The 19,470-nt window shown below is 45.2% G+C and overlaps 1 protein-coding gene across 2 annotated transcripts in view; it reads left to right on the top strand.

Annotated features, from left to right (window-relative positions):
* Window positions 1-19,470, top strand: part of LOC134403643 (regulator of G-protein signaling 5-like) — a 58,670-nt gene that overhangs the window by 24,523 nt on the left and 14,677 nt on the right. For both annotated transcript variants that reach the window (XM_063133997.1, XM_063133990.1), the window contains exon 3: window positions 18,343-18,404. In XM_063133997.1, the coding sequence (XP_062990067.1) occupies window positions 18,343-18,404 (62 nt within the window). The remainder of the gene's footprint in view (window positions 1-18,342; window positions 18,405-19,470) is intronic.

Below are 19,470 nucleotides of genomic sequence, written 5' to 3'. Positions count from 1 at the left end.
CGCAGGTTCAACAGAGCCAGATATGGATCAGCGCCATCTTGTAGAGTTTTCGATAGCATGTGCTTGATGGTTTGTATAGTACGTTCTGCTTGCCCGTTGGACTGGGGGTAAGCTGGGCTCGAATGTGTCAAGGTGATCCCCCACTCAGTTGCAAATTGTCTCATAACCTGGCTCGCAAATGGTACATGGTCACAGATTATCTCTTTAGGTATACCATGACGTGCAAATGTTGCCTTCAATCTGGCAACAACAGTCACCGCTGTTTTATCTGTCAAGTGGAGAACTTCAGGGAACTTAGAAAAGTAGTCCATGACTACCAGGTAAGAGTGACCTTGTAACTCGAAAATATCAGCTGCTACCTTTAGCCATGGCAGGTCTGGGATCTCGTGAGGGATCATTGGTTCCCTCTGATTGGTTGGCTGATGTTCCTGGCATGGCTGACAATTGTTGACCCACCGTTCTATCTCTTCATTCATACGAGGCCAATACATCAATGCCCGAGCATGTGCTTTAGATCTATTGACCCCTTGGTGTGGTAAGTGCAGCAGTTTTAACATGTTGTCTCTGGCGCCCTGGGGGATGATGATTTTGTGTCCCACCAGCAACAAGTCATTTTCAATTCGAATACTGTCTCTGAGAGGCCAATAGGGATAAAGTTCAGGCCTAATCTGCTTGCGCCTCCTGGGCCAGCCATTAATATGTAGAGTCTTCAAGCCCTGTAGGCATGTATCTGCTGACGTGTGTTCTTGCAATGATTTGAGCATATGATCACTAAGCGGGTCTGTACTGGACAAACTGTAGATCACTCTATCTTCCATCAGAGGTTCTGTATCTGTGGGGAGAGTACTTGTAGTCGCCCTAGAAAGTGTGTCCGCTATAAACATGTCCTTGCCTTTCGTATAGTGGATCTGAATATCATATTTCTGCAGTTGTAATAACATTCTCTGTAATCTTGCTGGGGCCTTCCCCAGTGGCTTGGCAAAAATTGCCTCCAGTGGCTTATGATCTGATTGGACTTTTACTTGGACACCAAAAACATACTGATGGAATTTTGACATTGCAAAGACGATTGCCAAGAGTTCCTTTTCTATTTGTGCGTAATTTTGCTCCGCCTTGGATAAGGCACGAGAAGCATATGCAATTGGTCTCTTTTTCTGGAATAGGCATGCCCCCAAACCATCCTTGGATGCATCAGCTTGGACCCATAGTTGCTCCTTAGGGTCAAAATACTGCAAGACTGGTGCAGTTGTAATGGCTTGTTTTAGTCCATCAAGAGCTGCCTGCTGTTCAGGCTCCCATTGCCACATAATATCATTTCATAGAAGAGTCCTGAGGGGAGCTGTTAGGCTGGACTCATTAGGTATGTATTGGGCCAAGTATTGAATGGTGCCCAGAATTCTTTGGAGACCTTTCTTATCTTCAGGGGGAGGTAATCGGATGATTGCTTCCACCTTGCTGTCATCTGGTTGTACACCATCCTTAGAGAAGATGTGGCCCATATACTTGACAGTATCCACCAATAATTGAATTTTGTCCTTATTAAACTTGACACCCTTTTTCCACGCTCTGTCAAGTACCTGTTTAAGTATCTTATCATGCTCCTCCTTGCTGGATGCTGCAATAATCATGTCATCGGCAATGATATGGATGCCAGGAATGTCCCCAAAGCACTCATAATTTTTCTGCTGGAAGACTTCACTTGCTGACTTAATGCCGAAGGGCAGTCTATTAAAATGATACCTCCCCCACGGGGTGTTAAACGTACATAGTTCCGATGACTCCTTGTCTAGGGCCACTTGCCAGTAGCCATCCTTCTCATCTAAAATGGTAAACAACTTTTTGCCAGCAAGTTCTCTCTGCACATCCTCAACTGTAGGGATTGAAAAATGTTGTCGCTTCACTGCCTTGTTGAGATCCCTGGGATCAAGGCACAGCCTGAGTGAACCATTCTTTTTTTGTGTTATCACCATGCTGTTGACCCATGCTGTTGGATTAGTCACCTTTGTAATGACTCCCTTTGACTCTAGGTCTTCCAATGTTGTTTTCAAAGGGGCTATGATTGCATATGGAATCTTTCTGCATCCATGCACCACAGGTGATACTGTGGGATCCACATGAATATGATGCACACCTGGGAAACGACCCAGGCCTTCAAAAACATCAGAATAGTGTTTGAGGAGACCCTCCATCTTGGTTGGAGAATGTACTGCTAATACGTGCACACGTCTGATCAAGTCAAGGGCTACACAGGCTGACCGACCCAGAAGTGGTGGATCTCCAGTTTCTGTGACATAGAAGGTTAGATTTCGATTCTTAAGACCATTTTTGCAAGGAGCTATAATGGTACCTCTTGGTTTGACCTTTGCTCCACCAAAGGCAATTAGTGTCACATTTGTCATTGCTGTATGCACTTTATCCTGCAAGCACTCTGCAATATCTTTTGGAATTGTGTTAGCATCAGATCCAGAATCTAACTTGAAAACAACTGGAAGTCCTGCCACAACTACTGTGCTATACCAGGCTTCTGGGCTTCCCATGAGCCTAGCTTGATGGGATGTAGTTATTACTCCCATGAATAAGGCATTTACATCTTTGGTGAGACTGGAAGGCTCAGATTGTGTCCTACACATTTTAGCAAAGTGATTCCTTCCTGCACACCTATTGCAGGTCTCTCCAAAAGCTGGACACTGCCTGGGCCTGTGAACATAACCGCATCTACTGCAGGAATTGCCCCTTGCCGCTGTAGGTTTAACTGTTGCAAAGGTCTGCTTTGGGGCCCTTTTACTTTCTTGGTAGCTTATGGTCCTTCCGCTTTTATGTTGGATGGCTAAGATGTTTGTTTCTGAGGTCATTGCTGTTGCCTGAGCCCTGATAAGAGCCTTTGCTCTACAGATGGTAATAGCTTGCTCTAGAGTCAACTTAGGGTCTTCTAGAAGCTTTTCTTTAAGCTTGCTGTCTGAGATGCTGAAAACAATTTTGTCTCTAAGCATCAGGTCTGTGGAGGCCCCAAATTCACAATGCTGAGATTTTTCTCTAAGGGCTGTAACAAAACAGTCTATGCCTGCTTCCTCATTATAAGGAAGCTGCCAGAACTGGTACCGTTCAAAAACAGGGTTTCTCCTGGGCTCACAATAAGTTTTGAATGCAGCAAGGGCTTCTTCTAGTGTCTGACTTTCAGGATCTGCATAGATATTAGGAATGGTGTTGTAAATTTCTAAAGCCTTTTCTCCTATGCAGTGCAGCATTACAGCAATTTTGTAGTCTTCTGACTCTTTCTCCGCTTTTGTAACTGTAAGGTATACTTGTAGTCTCTGTTCCCATTTCCTCCAATTTTCTCCTAAGTTCCCAATAAAGCTTAGCTCAGAAGGAGGTTTAAAATGCTCCATGTTTTATTCCAATATGGCGGCGGGCACTAAAACCCCTCTTCAAGTGGATTTCTGGAGGGGAGAGTCCACTTCTGACACCATGTAGTATCCCTCAGGCATAGGGACCATACGGGTGAGCTTACCTGCTCAGCCTGCCACTTGCCTTTAGACTACCAGGCAATAACATCAGAGTCTTTTCATTGCTGGATTCCTTTATTACTAAAACTTCTTAGAACAGTGACACCAAACTCCCTCAGCAAGGCCCACAACACCAACTGACTGAAACAGAGGCTCCGCCCAGGCCTTCGATGAGGACCTGGAGACTAGCAGCTACAGGCCTCTTAAAGGTATATACATCCACATATCACACTCCCTCTTTTATTTTATTTTTTTAATGCTCTAAATCTGTGGAGCTCTGCAGAAACAAATATAAATTTGGGAGGACCAGGCAACCCCCAATCTGTTTGGGAGGACCAGGCAACCCTCAATCTGAAAATGCTGTTTAAATTTTTTTAAAAAAGGAGGGGGAGGGACAGCCTCATTCCTTCTCTGCCCCCTGGGAGGGGCAGCCCCATTCCTTTCCTCCCCCACCCCTGTTCCTTTTTTAAAAAAACTTTTCAGAGGCGCCGGGCAGGAAAATTCACACTTGCTTTCCTTCCTGTGCAGATGCCGGGAAGGAAGGCAAATGTGGGTGCAAGGCACGTCCTGGCGCCAAAGCACCTCCATATAGACGGGGGCCAAAAGGCTCCAAAGAAAAGAAAAGAAAAGAGAAGAGAAGAGAAGAGAAGAGAAGCCCTGAAAAAGGGGGAGATTGTTCCACTGCTTCAATGACACCATTAATCAGAAAAAGTGAAAACACACACATAGAGCTTCATATGAGACCGCTATTGCTCTGTGATTCAGGCGAAGCAGGGGTATATACTATATTTATGGTCACATTTTCTTCTTTAGACAATAAGCTCAATGTGCTTATTGAGTAGTTTTAACTACTTTAAAAGTGCCATGGAACAACAATAAATATGAAATATATCCGCAGCAATGCCTGTATTGGGAACCTGTTCCTGCACTGGGCAATCGCACCTATGGGATTTCTTATTTTTCTAGCAAATAACTTATATTTCAGGGGCTAAGAAACTCCCTTGCCACTATAACCCAGGCCATATGTATTCCAGGTTGCATTAGCACCTTGTTATCTGACATCCCGCAATTGCGCTCCTCCAGGGTAATACCCAGGGAAAGGAGTGCAAGACCGTCGCTAGACCTAAGGTTTATCCCAGGATCATCCCGGGTTCGTCCCTGCCTGAGCGCTGGATGCCCTGTGTGGCACTTAGATGAACAGGTTTGACCCCAGGACAATCCTGGGAGAAACCTTAGGTCTAGCTATGGCCCAAATGTGGGTTTTGGAGGCTCACACCCCAACATGCCCAGCTCCCAAGGGGGCGCATGGCCTTGGTCACCTGTCTGAGTTGTTGAATTGTAAACCAGAATCTAAAAGACAATAAAGTATATCATTGAGCATCTCTGAATCCTACAACTAAACCATTACTGTTGTGAAATGCAGTCAGAGTTGGGAAAAAGAAGGGGCAGGATTACGACATCACCACTTCCCATGTTTACTTTACAAACACGTCTCTCAAAAACAAAAGTGGGTTACATCACCATCAAAGAATTCAAATGCTGAGGTTTCAGCAAGCATTATGACACACTTCCAATAACATCTTTGCAGCCATAAAGGCTAGAATCCTTTTTAAAAGGAAAGTTCAGATTCTCAGGTGGCTGAACTCTGGGTCCAGCAGTGTCACATTTTGCGCTTCTGGCTATTACAGAAACCGGTCAGATCACCAACCCAGGTGCTAGTCCCCACCAGAGCAGACACATAGAAGCAATGGAACATAGATAAGTGTGGACTTACCAAGTTCCCATTGATTCACAGTGTCTACTCCAGTTGGGGTAGCAATTGCATTTAGGCCATTATCTCCGAAATTATATCACGAGCAAGTGAAATGACCCAAAGTTATTCCCTTGTCTGAAAAGCTACGTAGGAACATTGAGTAGCTCTAAAAGATGCAGGGGCATATGTTAGCATATGTTATACATTGAAATGTTATGCATTTTGATATATACATGAAAATACTTGCAGGCAACATGTAAAAGAACTGGCAAGAAAGTTCAGAGTTTTAGCATACAGTATTTTCAATATACAAAGACCAATATACACATTTTCTAATACTGTTTTGCAGGGCATAAATGCTCTCATAAGAACATAAGAAGTGCCCTGATGCTGGATCAGACCAAGAGTCCATCTAGTCCAGCACTCTGGTCACACAGTGGCCAAACAGCCATCGGCCAGGGATGAACAAGCAGGACATGGTGCAACAGCACCCTCCCACCCATGTTCCCCAGCAACTGGTGCACACAGGCTTACTGCCTCGAATACTGGAGATATCAGAGCAGGCAACAATTCCTAACAATTACCAAAGTAAAATGACCAATTCCTAACTATTAGGAATTGGAGGGTGTGCTTGCTGCTTGCAGTGGGGAGAGAAGACCTGGGGCTGCAGGAGCCTGGGCTCTGCAGTCTCTTTCCCCCAGCTGCTGAACATCTGCTGACCAGTGCCCCGCCTTGCTTACAGGTAAAACTCCAGCCGGCCAGAGGCAGCGCCTTGGCGACGCGCCGAGTGCGCACTTGGCGCCGCACTTTGCGTCACACAGAGGAGCCACCCTGTTTTGGAGAACACCAGCCGACCAGCAACCAACAGCAATTTCTCAAAAAACTTTTAATCAATTTTTAAATAATTTTTAATATGTGCCTGGGGAGCTCTGGGGAATATGGGGGTGCCTGCATAACTGTGGTCACAGGTAGGGGGAGGTATGGTGCTGGGGGAGGAACAGGCAGATGAGGAGAAGAGGGGACAGATTCCTTACAGCTATCCCCTCTTCTAGTCCTTCCCCCAACCAGACGGTTCCTGGCGGCCTTATCAGCTTGCTCTCGGGTCTGGTGGTGCTGCTGCTGAATGCCAGGTCAGTCCAAAACAAAATCTCCCTCATCCATGATCTGATTGTGGATGAGGAGGCTGACCTGGCATGTATCACTGAGACCTGGGTGGGTGAACTGGGAGGGGTTGCTCTCACCCAGCTCTGCCCTCCTGGGTACTCAGTGCAGCACCAGCACAGACTCGAGGGCCGGGGAGGGGGCGTTGCTGTGGTCTATAGGAATACAATCTCCCTCTCTAGGCTTCCTGTTCAGTCGAGTGCTGGTCTGGAGTGTTTGTACTGTGTGATGGGTACTCGAGACAGATTAGGGATTCTGCTGGTGTACCGTCCACCCCGCTGCCCAACAGTCTCCCTGCCTGAGCTGACGGAGGTTGTCTCGGACCTGGTGTTGAGAACCCCCAGGATGGTGGTTCTGGGGGATCTCAACTTCCATGCCGAGGCTGCTGTATCCGGAGCGGCTCAGGACTTCATGGCTGCCATGACAACCATGGGGCTGTCTCAACATGTCATCGGCCCAACACATGCAAAGGGACACACACTTGATCTGGTTTTCTCGACTGGACAGGAGGATGGTGATCTGGAAGTGGGGGAACTAACATCTACCCCCTTGTCATGGTCGGATCACTTCCTACTGAGGTTTAGACTCTCGGCGGCCTTTCCCCTCTGCAAGGGTGGGGGGCCTATTAAAATGGTCCGCCCCCGGAGGCTAATGGACTCCGATGGATTCCAGAGGGCTCTGGGGGATTTTCCTGCTGATATGGCCGGTGCTCCTGTCGAAGCCCAGGTCGCTCTGTGGAATGCAGAGATGACTCGGGCGGTTGACACGATCGCGCCCAAGCGTCCTCTCCCTCTGAGCAGAGCCCGGTCAGCTCCTTGGTATACATCTGAGCTGAGGGCGATGAAGCAAGAGGGGAGACGGCTAGAACGCAGGTGGAGGAAAACTCGTGCTGGGTCTGATCGAACACGGGCTAGAGCTCACTATCGAGCCTACTCTGTGGCGGTGAGGGTGGCAAAGAGGCAGTTCTTTTCCACCAGCATTGCGTCTTCTCAGTGTCGTCCAGCGGAGCTTTTCCGGGTGGTTTGTGGCCTGTTACACTCTGGGCCAAGGTGTGAGACGGTTGAACCCTCGGTAGCACGCTGTGATGAGTTTGCATGGCACTTTGAAGATAAAGTCACTCAGATTCGTCATGAATTGGACACCACACTTAATGCACCACCACTAGTAGAGGCGTTCAGAGCGCCGTCCGGCTCAGTTTTATTGGATGAGTTTCAGTTATTGAGGCCCGAGGATGTGGACAAGGTGCTTGGCCAAGTCCGGTTGACCACCTGTGTGCTTGACCCTTGCCCCTCGTGGCTCATTACATCAAATAAGGAGGGGATCGCTGGCTGGGTCCAGGAGGTTGTAAATGCCTCCTTGGGAGAGGGAGTGGTGCCGGCCTCTTTAAAAGAGGTGGTAATTAGACCACTCCTGAAGAAGCCTAACCTGGCCCCGGAGGATGTTAACAACTACAGGCCGGTGGCTAATATCCCTTTCCTGGGCAAGGTGCTTGAGCGGGTGGTTGCAGGACAACTCCAGGCACTCTTGAATGAAACGGATTATCTAGATCCATTTCAATCGGGTTTCAGGCCTGGTTTTGGAACGGAAACTGCCTTGGTCGCCCTGTGGGATGACCTTTGTCGGGAGAGAGACAGGGGGAGTGCGACCCTGTTGGTTCTCCTGGACCTCTCAGCGGCCTTCGATACCATCGACCATGGTATCCTTCTGGATAGGTTGTCTGAGCTGGGAGTTGGAGGTACTGCATTGCAGTGGTTCCACTTCTACTTGGATGGCCGATTCCAGAAGGTGGTGCTGGGGGATTATTGCTCTGTGCCGTGGCTCCTAAGCCATGGGATTCCGCAGGGCTCTATCTTATCCCCTATGCTGTTTAACATATACATGAAGCCGCTGGGGGAGGTTATCCGGAGATGTGGACTGAGGTGTCATCAATATGCGGATGACACCCAGCTCTACCTTTCCTTTTCATCAAACCCAGGTGAGGCAGTGACTGTTCTGAACCAGTGCCTGGGCACGGTAATGGACTGGATGAGGGCTTACAAACTGAGACTCAATCCAGACAAGACGGAGGTACTGTTAGCGGGTGGTTCATCTGTCTGGCGAGGTGATGTTTGCCCTGTCCTGGACGGGGTTGCACTCTCCCTAAAGGATCGGGTCCGTAGTTTGGGGGTGCTCTTGGATCCAGAACTGTCACTTGAGGCACAGGTGAACTCAGTGGCAAAGAGCACCTTTTATCAGCTTAGGTTGATATACCAACTACGCCCTTATCTGGACAGAGATAGCCTAGCTACAGTTATCCATGCTCTGATAACCTCTCGCTTGGATTACTGCAATGCGTTATACGTGGGGCTGCCTTTGAAAACGGTCCGGAAGCTTCAGCTGGTACAAAATAGGGCAGCCCGTTTACTAACAGGGACTGGCCGGCGAGATCACATTACGCCAGTCCTTTTCCAGCTTCATTGGCTGCCAGTCCAGGTCCGGGCCCAATTCAAAGTGCTGGTATTGACATTTAAAGCCCTAAACGGTTTGGGGCCAGGTTATCTGAAGGAACGCCTCCTCCCATATGTACCTACCCGGACCTTAAGATCATCTACAGGGGCCCTTCTCCGTGAGCCCCTGCCAAAGGAAGTGAGGCAGGTGGCTACTAGGAGGAGGGCTTTCTCCGCTGTGGCACCCCGGTTGTAGAACGAGCTCCCTAGAGAGGTCCCCCTTGGCACCTACACTGTACTGCTTTCGTCGCCAGCTGAAGACCTTTTTATTCACTCAGTATTTTAACACTTAATTTTAACTTAAATTTAAATTTTACTGTTTTAACTCTTTATTTTAATCTTATATCAACTTTACTGTGTGGTTTTATCCTGGTTGCGCTTTTTATACTGTATTTCGTGATTGTGTTTTTAACCTGTTGGGTGTTTTATTGTGGTTTTAATTTTTGTGAGCCGCCCAGAGAGCTTCGGCTATTGGGCGGTATAAAAATGTAATAAATAAATAAATAAATAAATAAATAATAAACTATTAGCAAAGTAAAAACTGGCTTTCCAAATACATTTCTTTCTAGTCTCTACCACTCCAACACAAAAAAGAGTGCACCAGCCATGTGCTTAAACAATATTGTGTTATTTGATGCAAAAACAGTAATTACCATACTATTCCAGTTTATTAGCCTTGCAGCTAAATAGTTTCATGGTGCTTTTCAAAAACTTATTTGTGCATGTACATCATAGTTTATGATAGGGAAAATCAAACCTACATAAAGAAAGAAAATCTAAACTGAGTTTAGCTTTTGATAATCTTGAAACATACACAGATCCAGTGCAGATTTAACAATATATGCCCATGGTAATCATGGTTAGGAGGATGAGAGCCAGTTTCTCTCTGTTGATGCTCAAGATTCGGTCCAGAAAGGCAACTTATAAATATTTAAGTAAAATAAATAAGAGTGCAGTGTGTTTAAGAGTGTTTAAACAACAACAAAGAATCCTACAACTTCCAGCATGCCCTACCCAGTTGTAGGACTTTTTTCTGTCTTGTCACATATTGAATTGCACCTTAAATAAATAAAATGACAGTGAGGTGCTTAATCTTGGTTAAGTAGGATGGTGGGGAGCTAATTCTATTTCTCCTTTAAACCTGAACCTAGAGAAACAGAAATGTTGAAGCAGTGCCTGAACTGAGCACTGAGCTGGATGACAGCAACTCAACTAAAACTCAGTTCAGACAAGACAAGTTGTGGATACATGATTTACTGGTTCTAAGAGATGCTATTCAATCTATCATGGATTTCTTTTACTGGATTCATAGGTTTTAAATGTCTGTTTTATCAATATTTTCTGCTTGGTTTTGTATTTCATACATGACTGCTTCTGTTTACTGTTTTAAATGTTGTAGTATTAGAAGTCACAATAGACTCAAAGGTGATTTGTCATTCTAAAAATATAGATAAAATATATAAAAATATAATAACTTGGCAGTTCCTTCTCTCCCACCTAGCACCCATTGACCTCAATGGACCTGTTTGCATGTCACAACAGTTCACCGTGGGTCAATTTACCTGCCAGGAAGGGTTTATTCGAATCATTTTTTTCAACTACACAAGACACTGGTGCAGGCTCCCAGCCCCAATGCATGAGCACCTCCGAAATAGTTGTGAGTAAGCTAGCATCTGATTTATCCTATAACAGTGCAAAAGTGGTTCATAGTATTTAAAGTTCATATGCCTAACTGCATAAAGACTTCGTTTCCACTGCACAACCTTTTCCCAGCAGCACAAAATGTATCCAGCTACACATTAGAATAAACCCTACTGCCAGGGCTGTTGCATAATACCAGGTGCCCTGGTGCCATTTTTGCATGGTTCCTACAGGCACCCAGCTTGCAAACCCAGGCAGCAGGGGTTATTTGAGGTCTTTTTGAGGGTTAGGCAACCCTCAAATAAGCCTAAAACAACCTATGGGTTATCTGAGGGTTGCCTAACCCTCAGACAACTTTCAAACAACCCCTGCTGCCTGGGTTCGCACAACACAACAAGCCATGTAAAAATGGCGCCTGCAGCCACACAACATCCCACATGGGTAAATTAAGCCACAGTGGGCTGAAATGTTGCGCAAACCAGGTCGTAGGGGCTTATTACATATAAGTAGACATGAATAGTATTGTACTGTTAATGCTTTAAATGACTGCAGCATTTTTCTTGTTTGTCCTCACAACAGCCCTATGTATTGGGCAACTATTTTGCAGACGAGGAATGTAGGCACAAAGATCATTACTTGCCCAAGACTTAGGGTCCCCCATTTCCTTCCTTAAAAATATAGCTTCATTTGCACTAATGGTGGTCACTTCTGCCCTTGTTGAAGCTTGGAATGTACACTTCGTTGCTTCAAGTTGCACTGAAAAGTTGCTCACCCTTTCACTGATGTGAAATCGCTTTCCAAACCATTTCATGATTGTTATGATGGGGAATGCTTTTGTTTCCATTCTAGCTTTCATTCCCTTCTTAAGCAAATAAATTCTCAGAAGACATGACAAATTATAGCACAGGCAGTCCAAAGTCTGTGCTATATGGATGATGATTGGAAGCCAGTCACACTGAACTCAAATGAATAGTTCAGATAAGAATTATACCACCTGTGCATACCTGTGTGTCTGCTTTCTAAAGCAAGAAGGAAAAGGGCCCAAGAGCACAGGTCTGTGTTTGGAGAATGGAAACGCGGCTTCACTTCAGCTGATCTCATGCAGAGACTTCAGCCACCCGCTAGTGCAAGGTGAATTATGCGCTGTTTAGCAGGAAAGCTACCTGCCATTTCTTAGGACGCTTGAGTATGAGCGTGGGCTGTTGCCATCTGTACAGGATCAACATGTGCCTTCCTGTGTTTCTGTTGCTCCCACTGAGAAGTCAGAGAATGTATGAACTGCCGACATGAAGAATGCGGGTTCTGTGGATGGAAATCAGTGAACTTTGCAGAATTGCTTACTCTAGAGATGTACACAGATGTCATGTACATACAAACAGGAGCTGTGTTGTTGTTTTCTGCTGCAGGATAAGCTCTGCTTCCACCCACATTTGCTCCTCAAATGACATTTTTACTTTCTTCTGAATGTAGCACTGATTTCATCCCACCTCCGCACTTTGGGCAAGCTGTCTGCCTTGTTTTTAATTATTTTTTTCTTAGGCATTTTGCCACTTTATCCAATAGAACATTTGTTTGGCACTTTAAAATGCCCCCCACTTTTTTTTAACCTGAAAAGTTACTCTGGGGAGGTGTTTTTATGATGTCACAAGGTCAAGTCAATTGTTGTGGGACACAGCAGGCTTTTGCTAAAAAGGAGCAGAGCTTCTAAAGTTGATTGTGCTGCAGTGACAATTGTGAATTTGACCGAAACTGGAACAAGCCAGTTCCACAGCAGCTCATCCATCTAATTGTGTATGTCTCTTCACACCCTAGTTGTACTATTAGTACTACTTATTTTTACATATCTCTTTGCCTGTTAAAAGTGCTTTACAAGATTACTATTTCATTTATTGCATTTTATTTATTGCAAGATTACTACAGGGCTGTCTAAACATCTTCTTTGCTCCGTGGTGTTGCTGTGTCGCAGCCACCCTGGGGCTTTTCCCTGAAGCTGCACCTTTAAAAAGTTGGGGACTTACCCTGACTTTTTCCTTTGAAGTGAGTTCACCATGGCCCTTCCGCCTCGTGATCTTGCTTCGGTGTTAAGTTGGGGGTGTTCCAGGGCAAATGGTGACTGCTGATTGGTCACCAGAAGCCAGGAAGAGGGCGGGAGCGGGCTTGAGTACCCAGATGACCTCTGGAAAAGCCCATGCTCCCTCCTGGCATGGGGATTTCCCACCTCCACCCCACAGCAGCGATACTGTGGGGTTTCAAGGGGAAGAAGCGGTGAAGCAGCACCATAAAGACAGGCTCCAGGTTAGTTTACATCAAACTCATTAGGTAATAACTATTATTCCAGTTTTACAGATGGGGAACTGAAGTTCAAGGGGAGAGACTTACCAAGGCTACACAACTAGTCCATGGCATAAGTGGCAACCCAGAACTTCCATTTCTTGACTCTAGAATTCCAGATTCAGGTTCATCCCTCTATTCTTTAGACCACACTGGTAGTTGTTTCTCTTTGAGCTTCATCACACCAGCGTTATACTGTGCATTCACTGCGAATTACATGGAAAGGACTCCGATGTTTCCTACTTTATAATCAGCTTTTATTGTGAAGTACTCCAATGCATCCTGCTTTGATTGCGCTCCTTCCCCAAAAGAAGCGATGTATTTTGGACCCCTTTAAGAGAGAATCTTTTGTTGTTCTCCGAGCAGCCACTGGGGGCGCAGGAGAATGATGAGAGCAGAGTTGCCCAGCTGAAGCATTCTGACACTCAGGAAGGCGCTTCCTTTCGAGTAAAGATACTAACAGATCAATCCTATCCCTGCCAATCACAGAAATAGTAAGCTCTTTTGCTTTTGCTAGTGTGTGCATGGTGTGTGTGTATGCTTACTCTTGAGTAAAAATACACACAGAAAAAGCAGAGGGGCCCTGAAGGAGCATCTCTCCCTTGTCACCCCGCACCCTCCCTATAAAGAGGTCCTCTCCCCCGTGTGAAGTTTCCTTCTTCTCCCTCCCCCTCCCCCGCCGCCCGGGGAAATGGCTACGCACAGGAGCAGGCCAGAGGTGGTGTGATGGGGCTAACAAAAACAACAACAAAAACAATAGCTTTCATGCGCCTATGGGATAATTCGAGGGAAATGGGTAGGTGTGATGAAGCTTTTTAAATACCCTAGGCTAGGAGCGGGGAACCTTTTTCAGCCTGAGGACCAACTTGCAAAATGGGGAAAGTCTTGGAGTCCGCATTCCATATGTGGGTGGAGCCAAAGGTAGAATTGGGTGGGGTCAAATCAAGCATGTTTATTGTTATTAAAGTCTACTCAGAAGTAAGCAGGACTGAATCAGCAGCACTTTGAAATAGCATCCCAAATAATCTGTGTGTCTACTCACAAGTAAGGAAGTCCCCTGCCTGCAAAATGCACACCTAAGTTCTAGGACCTAGGGGCTGCCTATACAGTGGCAGGTTGCCACCATGATAAGCTAAACCCTGTGCTTTTGCTGATTTGGGGTGGCGGTAGCTTAGGGTGACCATATGAAAAGGAGGACAGGGCCCCTGTATCTTTAACAGTTGTGTTGAAAAGGAAATGTCAGCAGGTGTCATTTGTATATGTGGCGAATCTGGGGAAATTTTCTCTTCATCACAGCAGTTAAAGCTGCAGGTGCCCTGTCCTCTTTTAAATCTGGTCACTCTAGGGTAGCTCCTGCAGCTTTAACTGGTGTGATGAAGAGGAAATTTCACCAGATTCTCCATATATACAAATGACACCTGCTGAAATTCTCTTTTCTATGCAACTGTTAAAGATACAGGAGCCCTGTCCTCCTTTTCATATGGTCACCCTGCGGTAGCTAATCCCAATGCTGCAGCAAAGCGCGGGATTTCTAGCAGCCAGGCCCGCCCCCTGCCCTGGTAGATGGCTACCCATCAGGGCTCACCATCTGCCCAGCCACACCTCCGCATTGAGGATGGAGCAAGGTTAGATGGCCAAAGGGCTGTGCCCACCTTGCTTCATCCTGAAAAGTCAGGGTAAATCCCTGACTTTTAAAGAGCGGGGGGTTCTTTGGAAAGCTGCACGATGGCTTCGAGGTGACTGCTGTGTCATATAATTGACGCAGCAGCACCACGGAGCCACCTCGGGGATTCCAGAATGTTTAGACAGCCCCATAGACAGCTAGTTAGAAATAGATATCTTCTTTGAAGTAGGCAGGTTTATGCCTAAGAGGCCTCTTTGCTCCCTCCTGGCTGCTGAGTAACAGTCTCTGCATGTATTTTCAGCTTCTGTTCATGGCCTTTATTGCTTCCCTCATCTTAAATTAATCACTTAAATTCAAATCCATAAAGTCTGGATAAAATCAGATAATTTTTATCCACTTTGCTGTGAGAACCTTTTGGCATGTCTTGCTTGATACAAAGGGCGTTGTTCACTACATCCCTTAGGAGACCGTGGGAACTGGCCGTTGATCTGTGGGAGGGAGAAAAGCAGCCCCCAAAGCCACAGCTGGAGCAGGGGAAAGATTTTAACCTTCAGATTTTGAGAATGAGAGAGTAAATACTCAGGGGATGGAGAAGGTTGGGGAGGGATCATTCACCACGCTGCTTCACAACGTTTCTGCCTGATTTCACACAAGCCAAATTGGTGATGTTATAAATGGAAAGATGGGAAGAAATGTCCAAAGCCCCAATGTTAAGAGGAAGCTTTATATAATATTTCAGTGTGTGTTATACTCAGCACAGGACTGCTACTGCCCCAAACTACACCCCCACATTGAGTTCCTTTCTTCTTGCCCATAACATGCCCATCACTTACCCTATGTCCTGACATCATCATAATGTGCCTTTCCCCCAGTTCCACTCCACCTCAAGCAGGGAAATGTATGACATGAGGACATAGGGTAAGTGATCCTAGAGTATACATGATGGGGGAAGAAGGGGAATTCAACACGGGAATGCTATTTTAGCAGTAGGCCAATGATAAGTGTAATTGTAGTGCTGCCCTCAGTATTTATCTTATTGTTTCTGGGGCCACAGCTAGGCCTAAGGTTTATCCTGGGATCATGCAGGGTTCTCCCCTGCCTGAGCACTGGATCCCCTGTGTGTCACCTAGATGAACGGGTTTGACCCCTGGACGATCCAGGGATAAACAGGTCTAGCTATGGCCTGGGATTTCTCTTCAGTTCTGTGGCTGTGATGGCGAATGTTTATTCTACCATTTGGAGCGGGCAGTGCTACATCACGTGATGGCTGACACCATTGGCGATGGTGTTAATTGGGTTCCATGACAGAAATTGTAATGCACAACGTGAGAAAATGAGAGATGCTTGTAGCACATGCTAAGAAGTATTGGTTTAGCTGGGAGCAAATCTTTTTAAAGAGAGGTGGTATGAAGGTGGTATGAATGACAGCTATAGTCATCCACAGCGTACTACACACACACACACACACACACACACACACACACACACACACACCTTTTGTTCTGTTATGATTTCTCTGAAGAGAATTTGAAGACTTTAAAGCCCTAAAAAAAAAAAACCCCTGCAAAACTGACCAGATATGTCAGAAATTGTGGAACATATGAAGATGCCTTATATTGAGTCAGACTATGGGTTAATCTAGCCCACATAGGACTAGGAAAGGATCCTGCCTGAAACCCTGGAGGGTTTCAGGCAGGTTCCTTTCCTAGTCCTATGTGGAGAAGCGGACATTGAACACGGGATTTTCTGCATGCAAAGCATGTGCTCTATCACTGAGCTACAGCCCTCTCTGAGCATGTGGCTCTTCAACACTCGGGGCAGGCGGGACACACTACCTGGCTCTAGCTAGTTATCTAGTGCTTCTGACACAATCATGGCAGTGTTAGTCTAGATTTTTGGTTTTATCTGCTGATTCTTGGAACCTCTGGATCTCGTCATAAAGTCACATTTTTAAATACACGTTCAATACAAACCTTATGTTGTCACCCATTTTAATCAATACTAAAAAAAACCCTTTGTCACGACATTGCTGCCACCTTCATGTGTTACATACTATATGTACATCATTCCTTCTGGTCAAATGAGGGCAAGTACTGCAGTTCTCAAACCTGGAGTCTAAGGGATCTTGGAATCTGTGTCCGTATGTTTTCCCTAATGGTGCAATTGTAGTCAAAATTCCCTGCTTTGTGGCTGCTTTTTACAAATATTTAAAGAGAGGAGAGATCTGATCGTAGATCTCCATTGTCTCATCTGTTTGAGTCCTGAGTTATAAATCAAGACTACTTCTATCATCATCAATCCTCCCATCTGTAATGCAGGGATAATCATACTGACTTACCATATAGGGGTGTTGTAATGTGTGTAAAATGCTTTGAGTGGTACATTACTGTTTATCCTTCTCCACTATGCTGACAAAGGGCTCCATCACACCAGCATTATAGCTCGCTGTCAACGTGGGTTGTGTGCAAAGGACTCAGATGATGTCATCCACGTCCTGCCCTGCTGTCGCTTCCCCCTCCCCCGCAGTTTTTTGGCGCGGGGAAAGTCTGGTTCTTTTGGTAAATCAAAAGGACAATGCAAGCTACCCTCAACGTGTATTTTCATCCATCGTTTTCAACCTGATATTCTGTGGGCATGTTTTCAAGGGGCCAAGAGGGATGTGCCTTTTCTCCAGCAGGCATTTTCACCTTAAAAGAAATGTGGAAAATGCACCCTCCTTGCCAGCAGCGCCCTCATTTTTAAAGATAGAGAGATAAAAATGGGACAGTGATAGCTCTTAAGGAGGGCTTTAGCCATGCCAAGTTTGAATCAGATGGGGTCATCCCTTGATTTTAAGGGATTTTTAAAATGGAAATTAAACAAATGCTTACATCTGTGTAAGTTTTACAGATAAAGAGATCACAATTGGCACAGTGATAGCTCTTAAGGAGGGCATTCAGTATGACAAATTTGAATCAGATTGGGTCATCCCTTGATTTTTTATGATTTTTAAAAATTCTCCCCCTTAAACCTTTTTCCTAGTAGTTCACTAATGCAAAGGATCGATCTTCCATTTCTTTGATCATACGAAGTTGTGCATCTTCAAGTTCATAAACTACAGATCTGCCGGTTCCCTTACTCAAAAGTAAATCCCATTGATTTCAACTGCATTTACATCCCAGTCATACTAATGCATGTTTACCTTTGAGTAAACCCCATTGAATAGAGAGAGACTTACTTCTGAGTAAACACATATAGAACTGACTTTTAATAGTGTGGTCATTCAGAAGCTTTCTTTTTAAAGTCTTAAAACAGCAAACTGGAAAGAAATGCTCTGCAACCCCATGCTTACTTCTGAGGTCTTACTTCTGATTACTCAGAAGTAAGTCTCTCTCTGTTCAATGGTGTTTACTCAAAGGTAAGCCTCCATCTGATTTTACTATAGTCACGCTCCAAAGCCTCCAGGCGGGGTAAGAGGAACAGGCATTGACTAGGCAACAGGGAATAACCACATAGAGAGGGAGGGCGCGTTGTCCAACTACCACCAACCAATGAACTGTAGTGGGAGGTACAAAGGAGATCTGGGGGGATGTGCATCTCAATGGAAGAACAGTGATATGCTGGTGCGCATGAGAGGAGAGGTGTAAAGATGAATGAAATGTAAAAGCGCAAAGGTGTAAGTTGATCAGGCTTTCACACGCTATGGAAACTAGGGCGGATAATTTGAGGGTAAACCAGGGCAAACATGCAGGTGTGATGGAGCTCAAAGTCTCTCTGCTATTAGAGCCCATTAATCAGTGACTGCTGTTTCACTTCCTTCAAGGGGTGTACTCATATATATACTTGTTCCTTTCATCTTTTCAGGCCTTCTCCAGAAGAGGCATGGCAGTGGCGCAACTCTCTGGAGAAACTCCTTCTAAATCCTTGTAAGTCTGCTGTGAAATTCCCCAACCACTGGAATACCACCTGTCCTTATAATGTTAGAGTACTTGCAAGCCGTGAGTAGGTTAAACTACTGTTTTGAAGTCCTTAGGGAGTGGTAAGATATAAATACAATAATCAATTTAATAAGTTGTTGTTGTTATGCTTTTGATAAAAATGAAACATTATTCCTCAAATCAGAGACATGGAGGGATTGCATACACTCGAATGGTATATTGATTTAAATGCCATTACCCCAATCATACATTTACCCATGGGGTAGTGTTGGGAGATTATTCTCTAACAGTATGGTAAAGGAGTACAACACGCTTCTCCCTACCTGAGCCTCCATGTGGACTGGATACATACATGGCCACCCTACTCACTGAACAAAAATTCTTAGGATTCATTAAGGGAAGTCATGGCATGAGCCCTAGAGTAGGACCAAACTTAACTTGGTAGTGTAGATAGCACTTAGGCCAACTGAGTACATCACAGAAATCTTTTGAGATTGGATTTCCCATACTATTTTTTTTAATACAAAGAGCCCATACCCAAAACATCACCACCGTTTTTGGCTTATAAAAGAAAATAAATAAATAAAATACCATGATATCTTTATGGTGCTCAATGCAACAAGATATTATTACAGAATGACAAATGTATGGGTTGTTTCATACAGCAGTTAGATTACTGAATTGGACCAGGCAAGTGGAACACATCAGTTTTAAAACAACTATACTGACTTCAGGTCCATCTCTGAGTACCATTCAAAGTGCTGGTTTTACTTTTTAAAACTCTAAATGGTTTGGAACCATGTTTAGCTTGAAGAAGAGAAGATTGAGGGGAGACATGATAGCACTCTTCAAATACTTAAAAGGTTGTCACACAGAGGAGGGCCAGGATCTCTTCTCGATCCTCCCAGAGTGCAGGACACGGAATAACGGGCTCAAGTTAAAGGAAGCCAGATTCCAACTGGACATCAGGAAAAACTTCCTGACTTTTAGAGCAGTACGACAATGGAATCAGTTACCTAGGGAGGTTGTGGGCTCTCCCACACTAGAGGCCTTC

The sequence above is a fragment of the Elgaria multicarinata genome, chromosome 1 (genome assembly GCF_023053635.1).
Source record: "Elgaria multicarinata webbii isolate HBS135686 ecotype San Diego chromosome 1, rElgMul1.1.pri, whole genome shotgun sequence".
NCBI classification, from domain to species: domain Eukaryota; kingdom Metazoa; phylum Chordata; class Lepidosauria; order Squamata; family Anguidae; genus Elgaria; species Elgaria multicarinata.
Note: the sequence above shows the minus strand (reverse complement) of the source record. Positions and strands in the feature narration are given on the sequence as shown.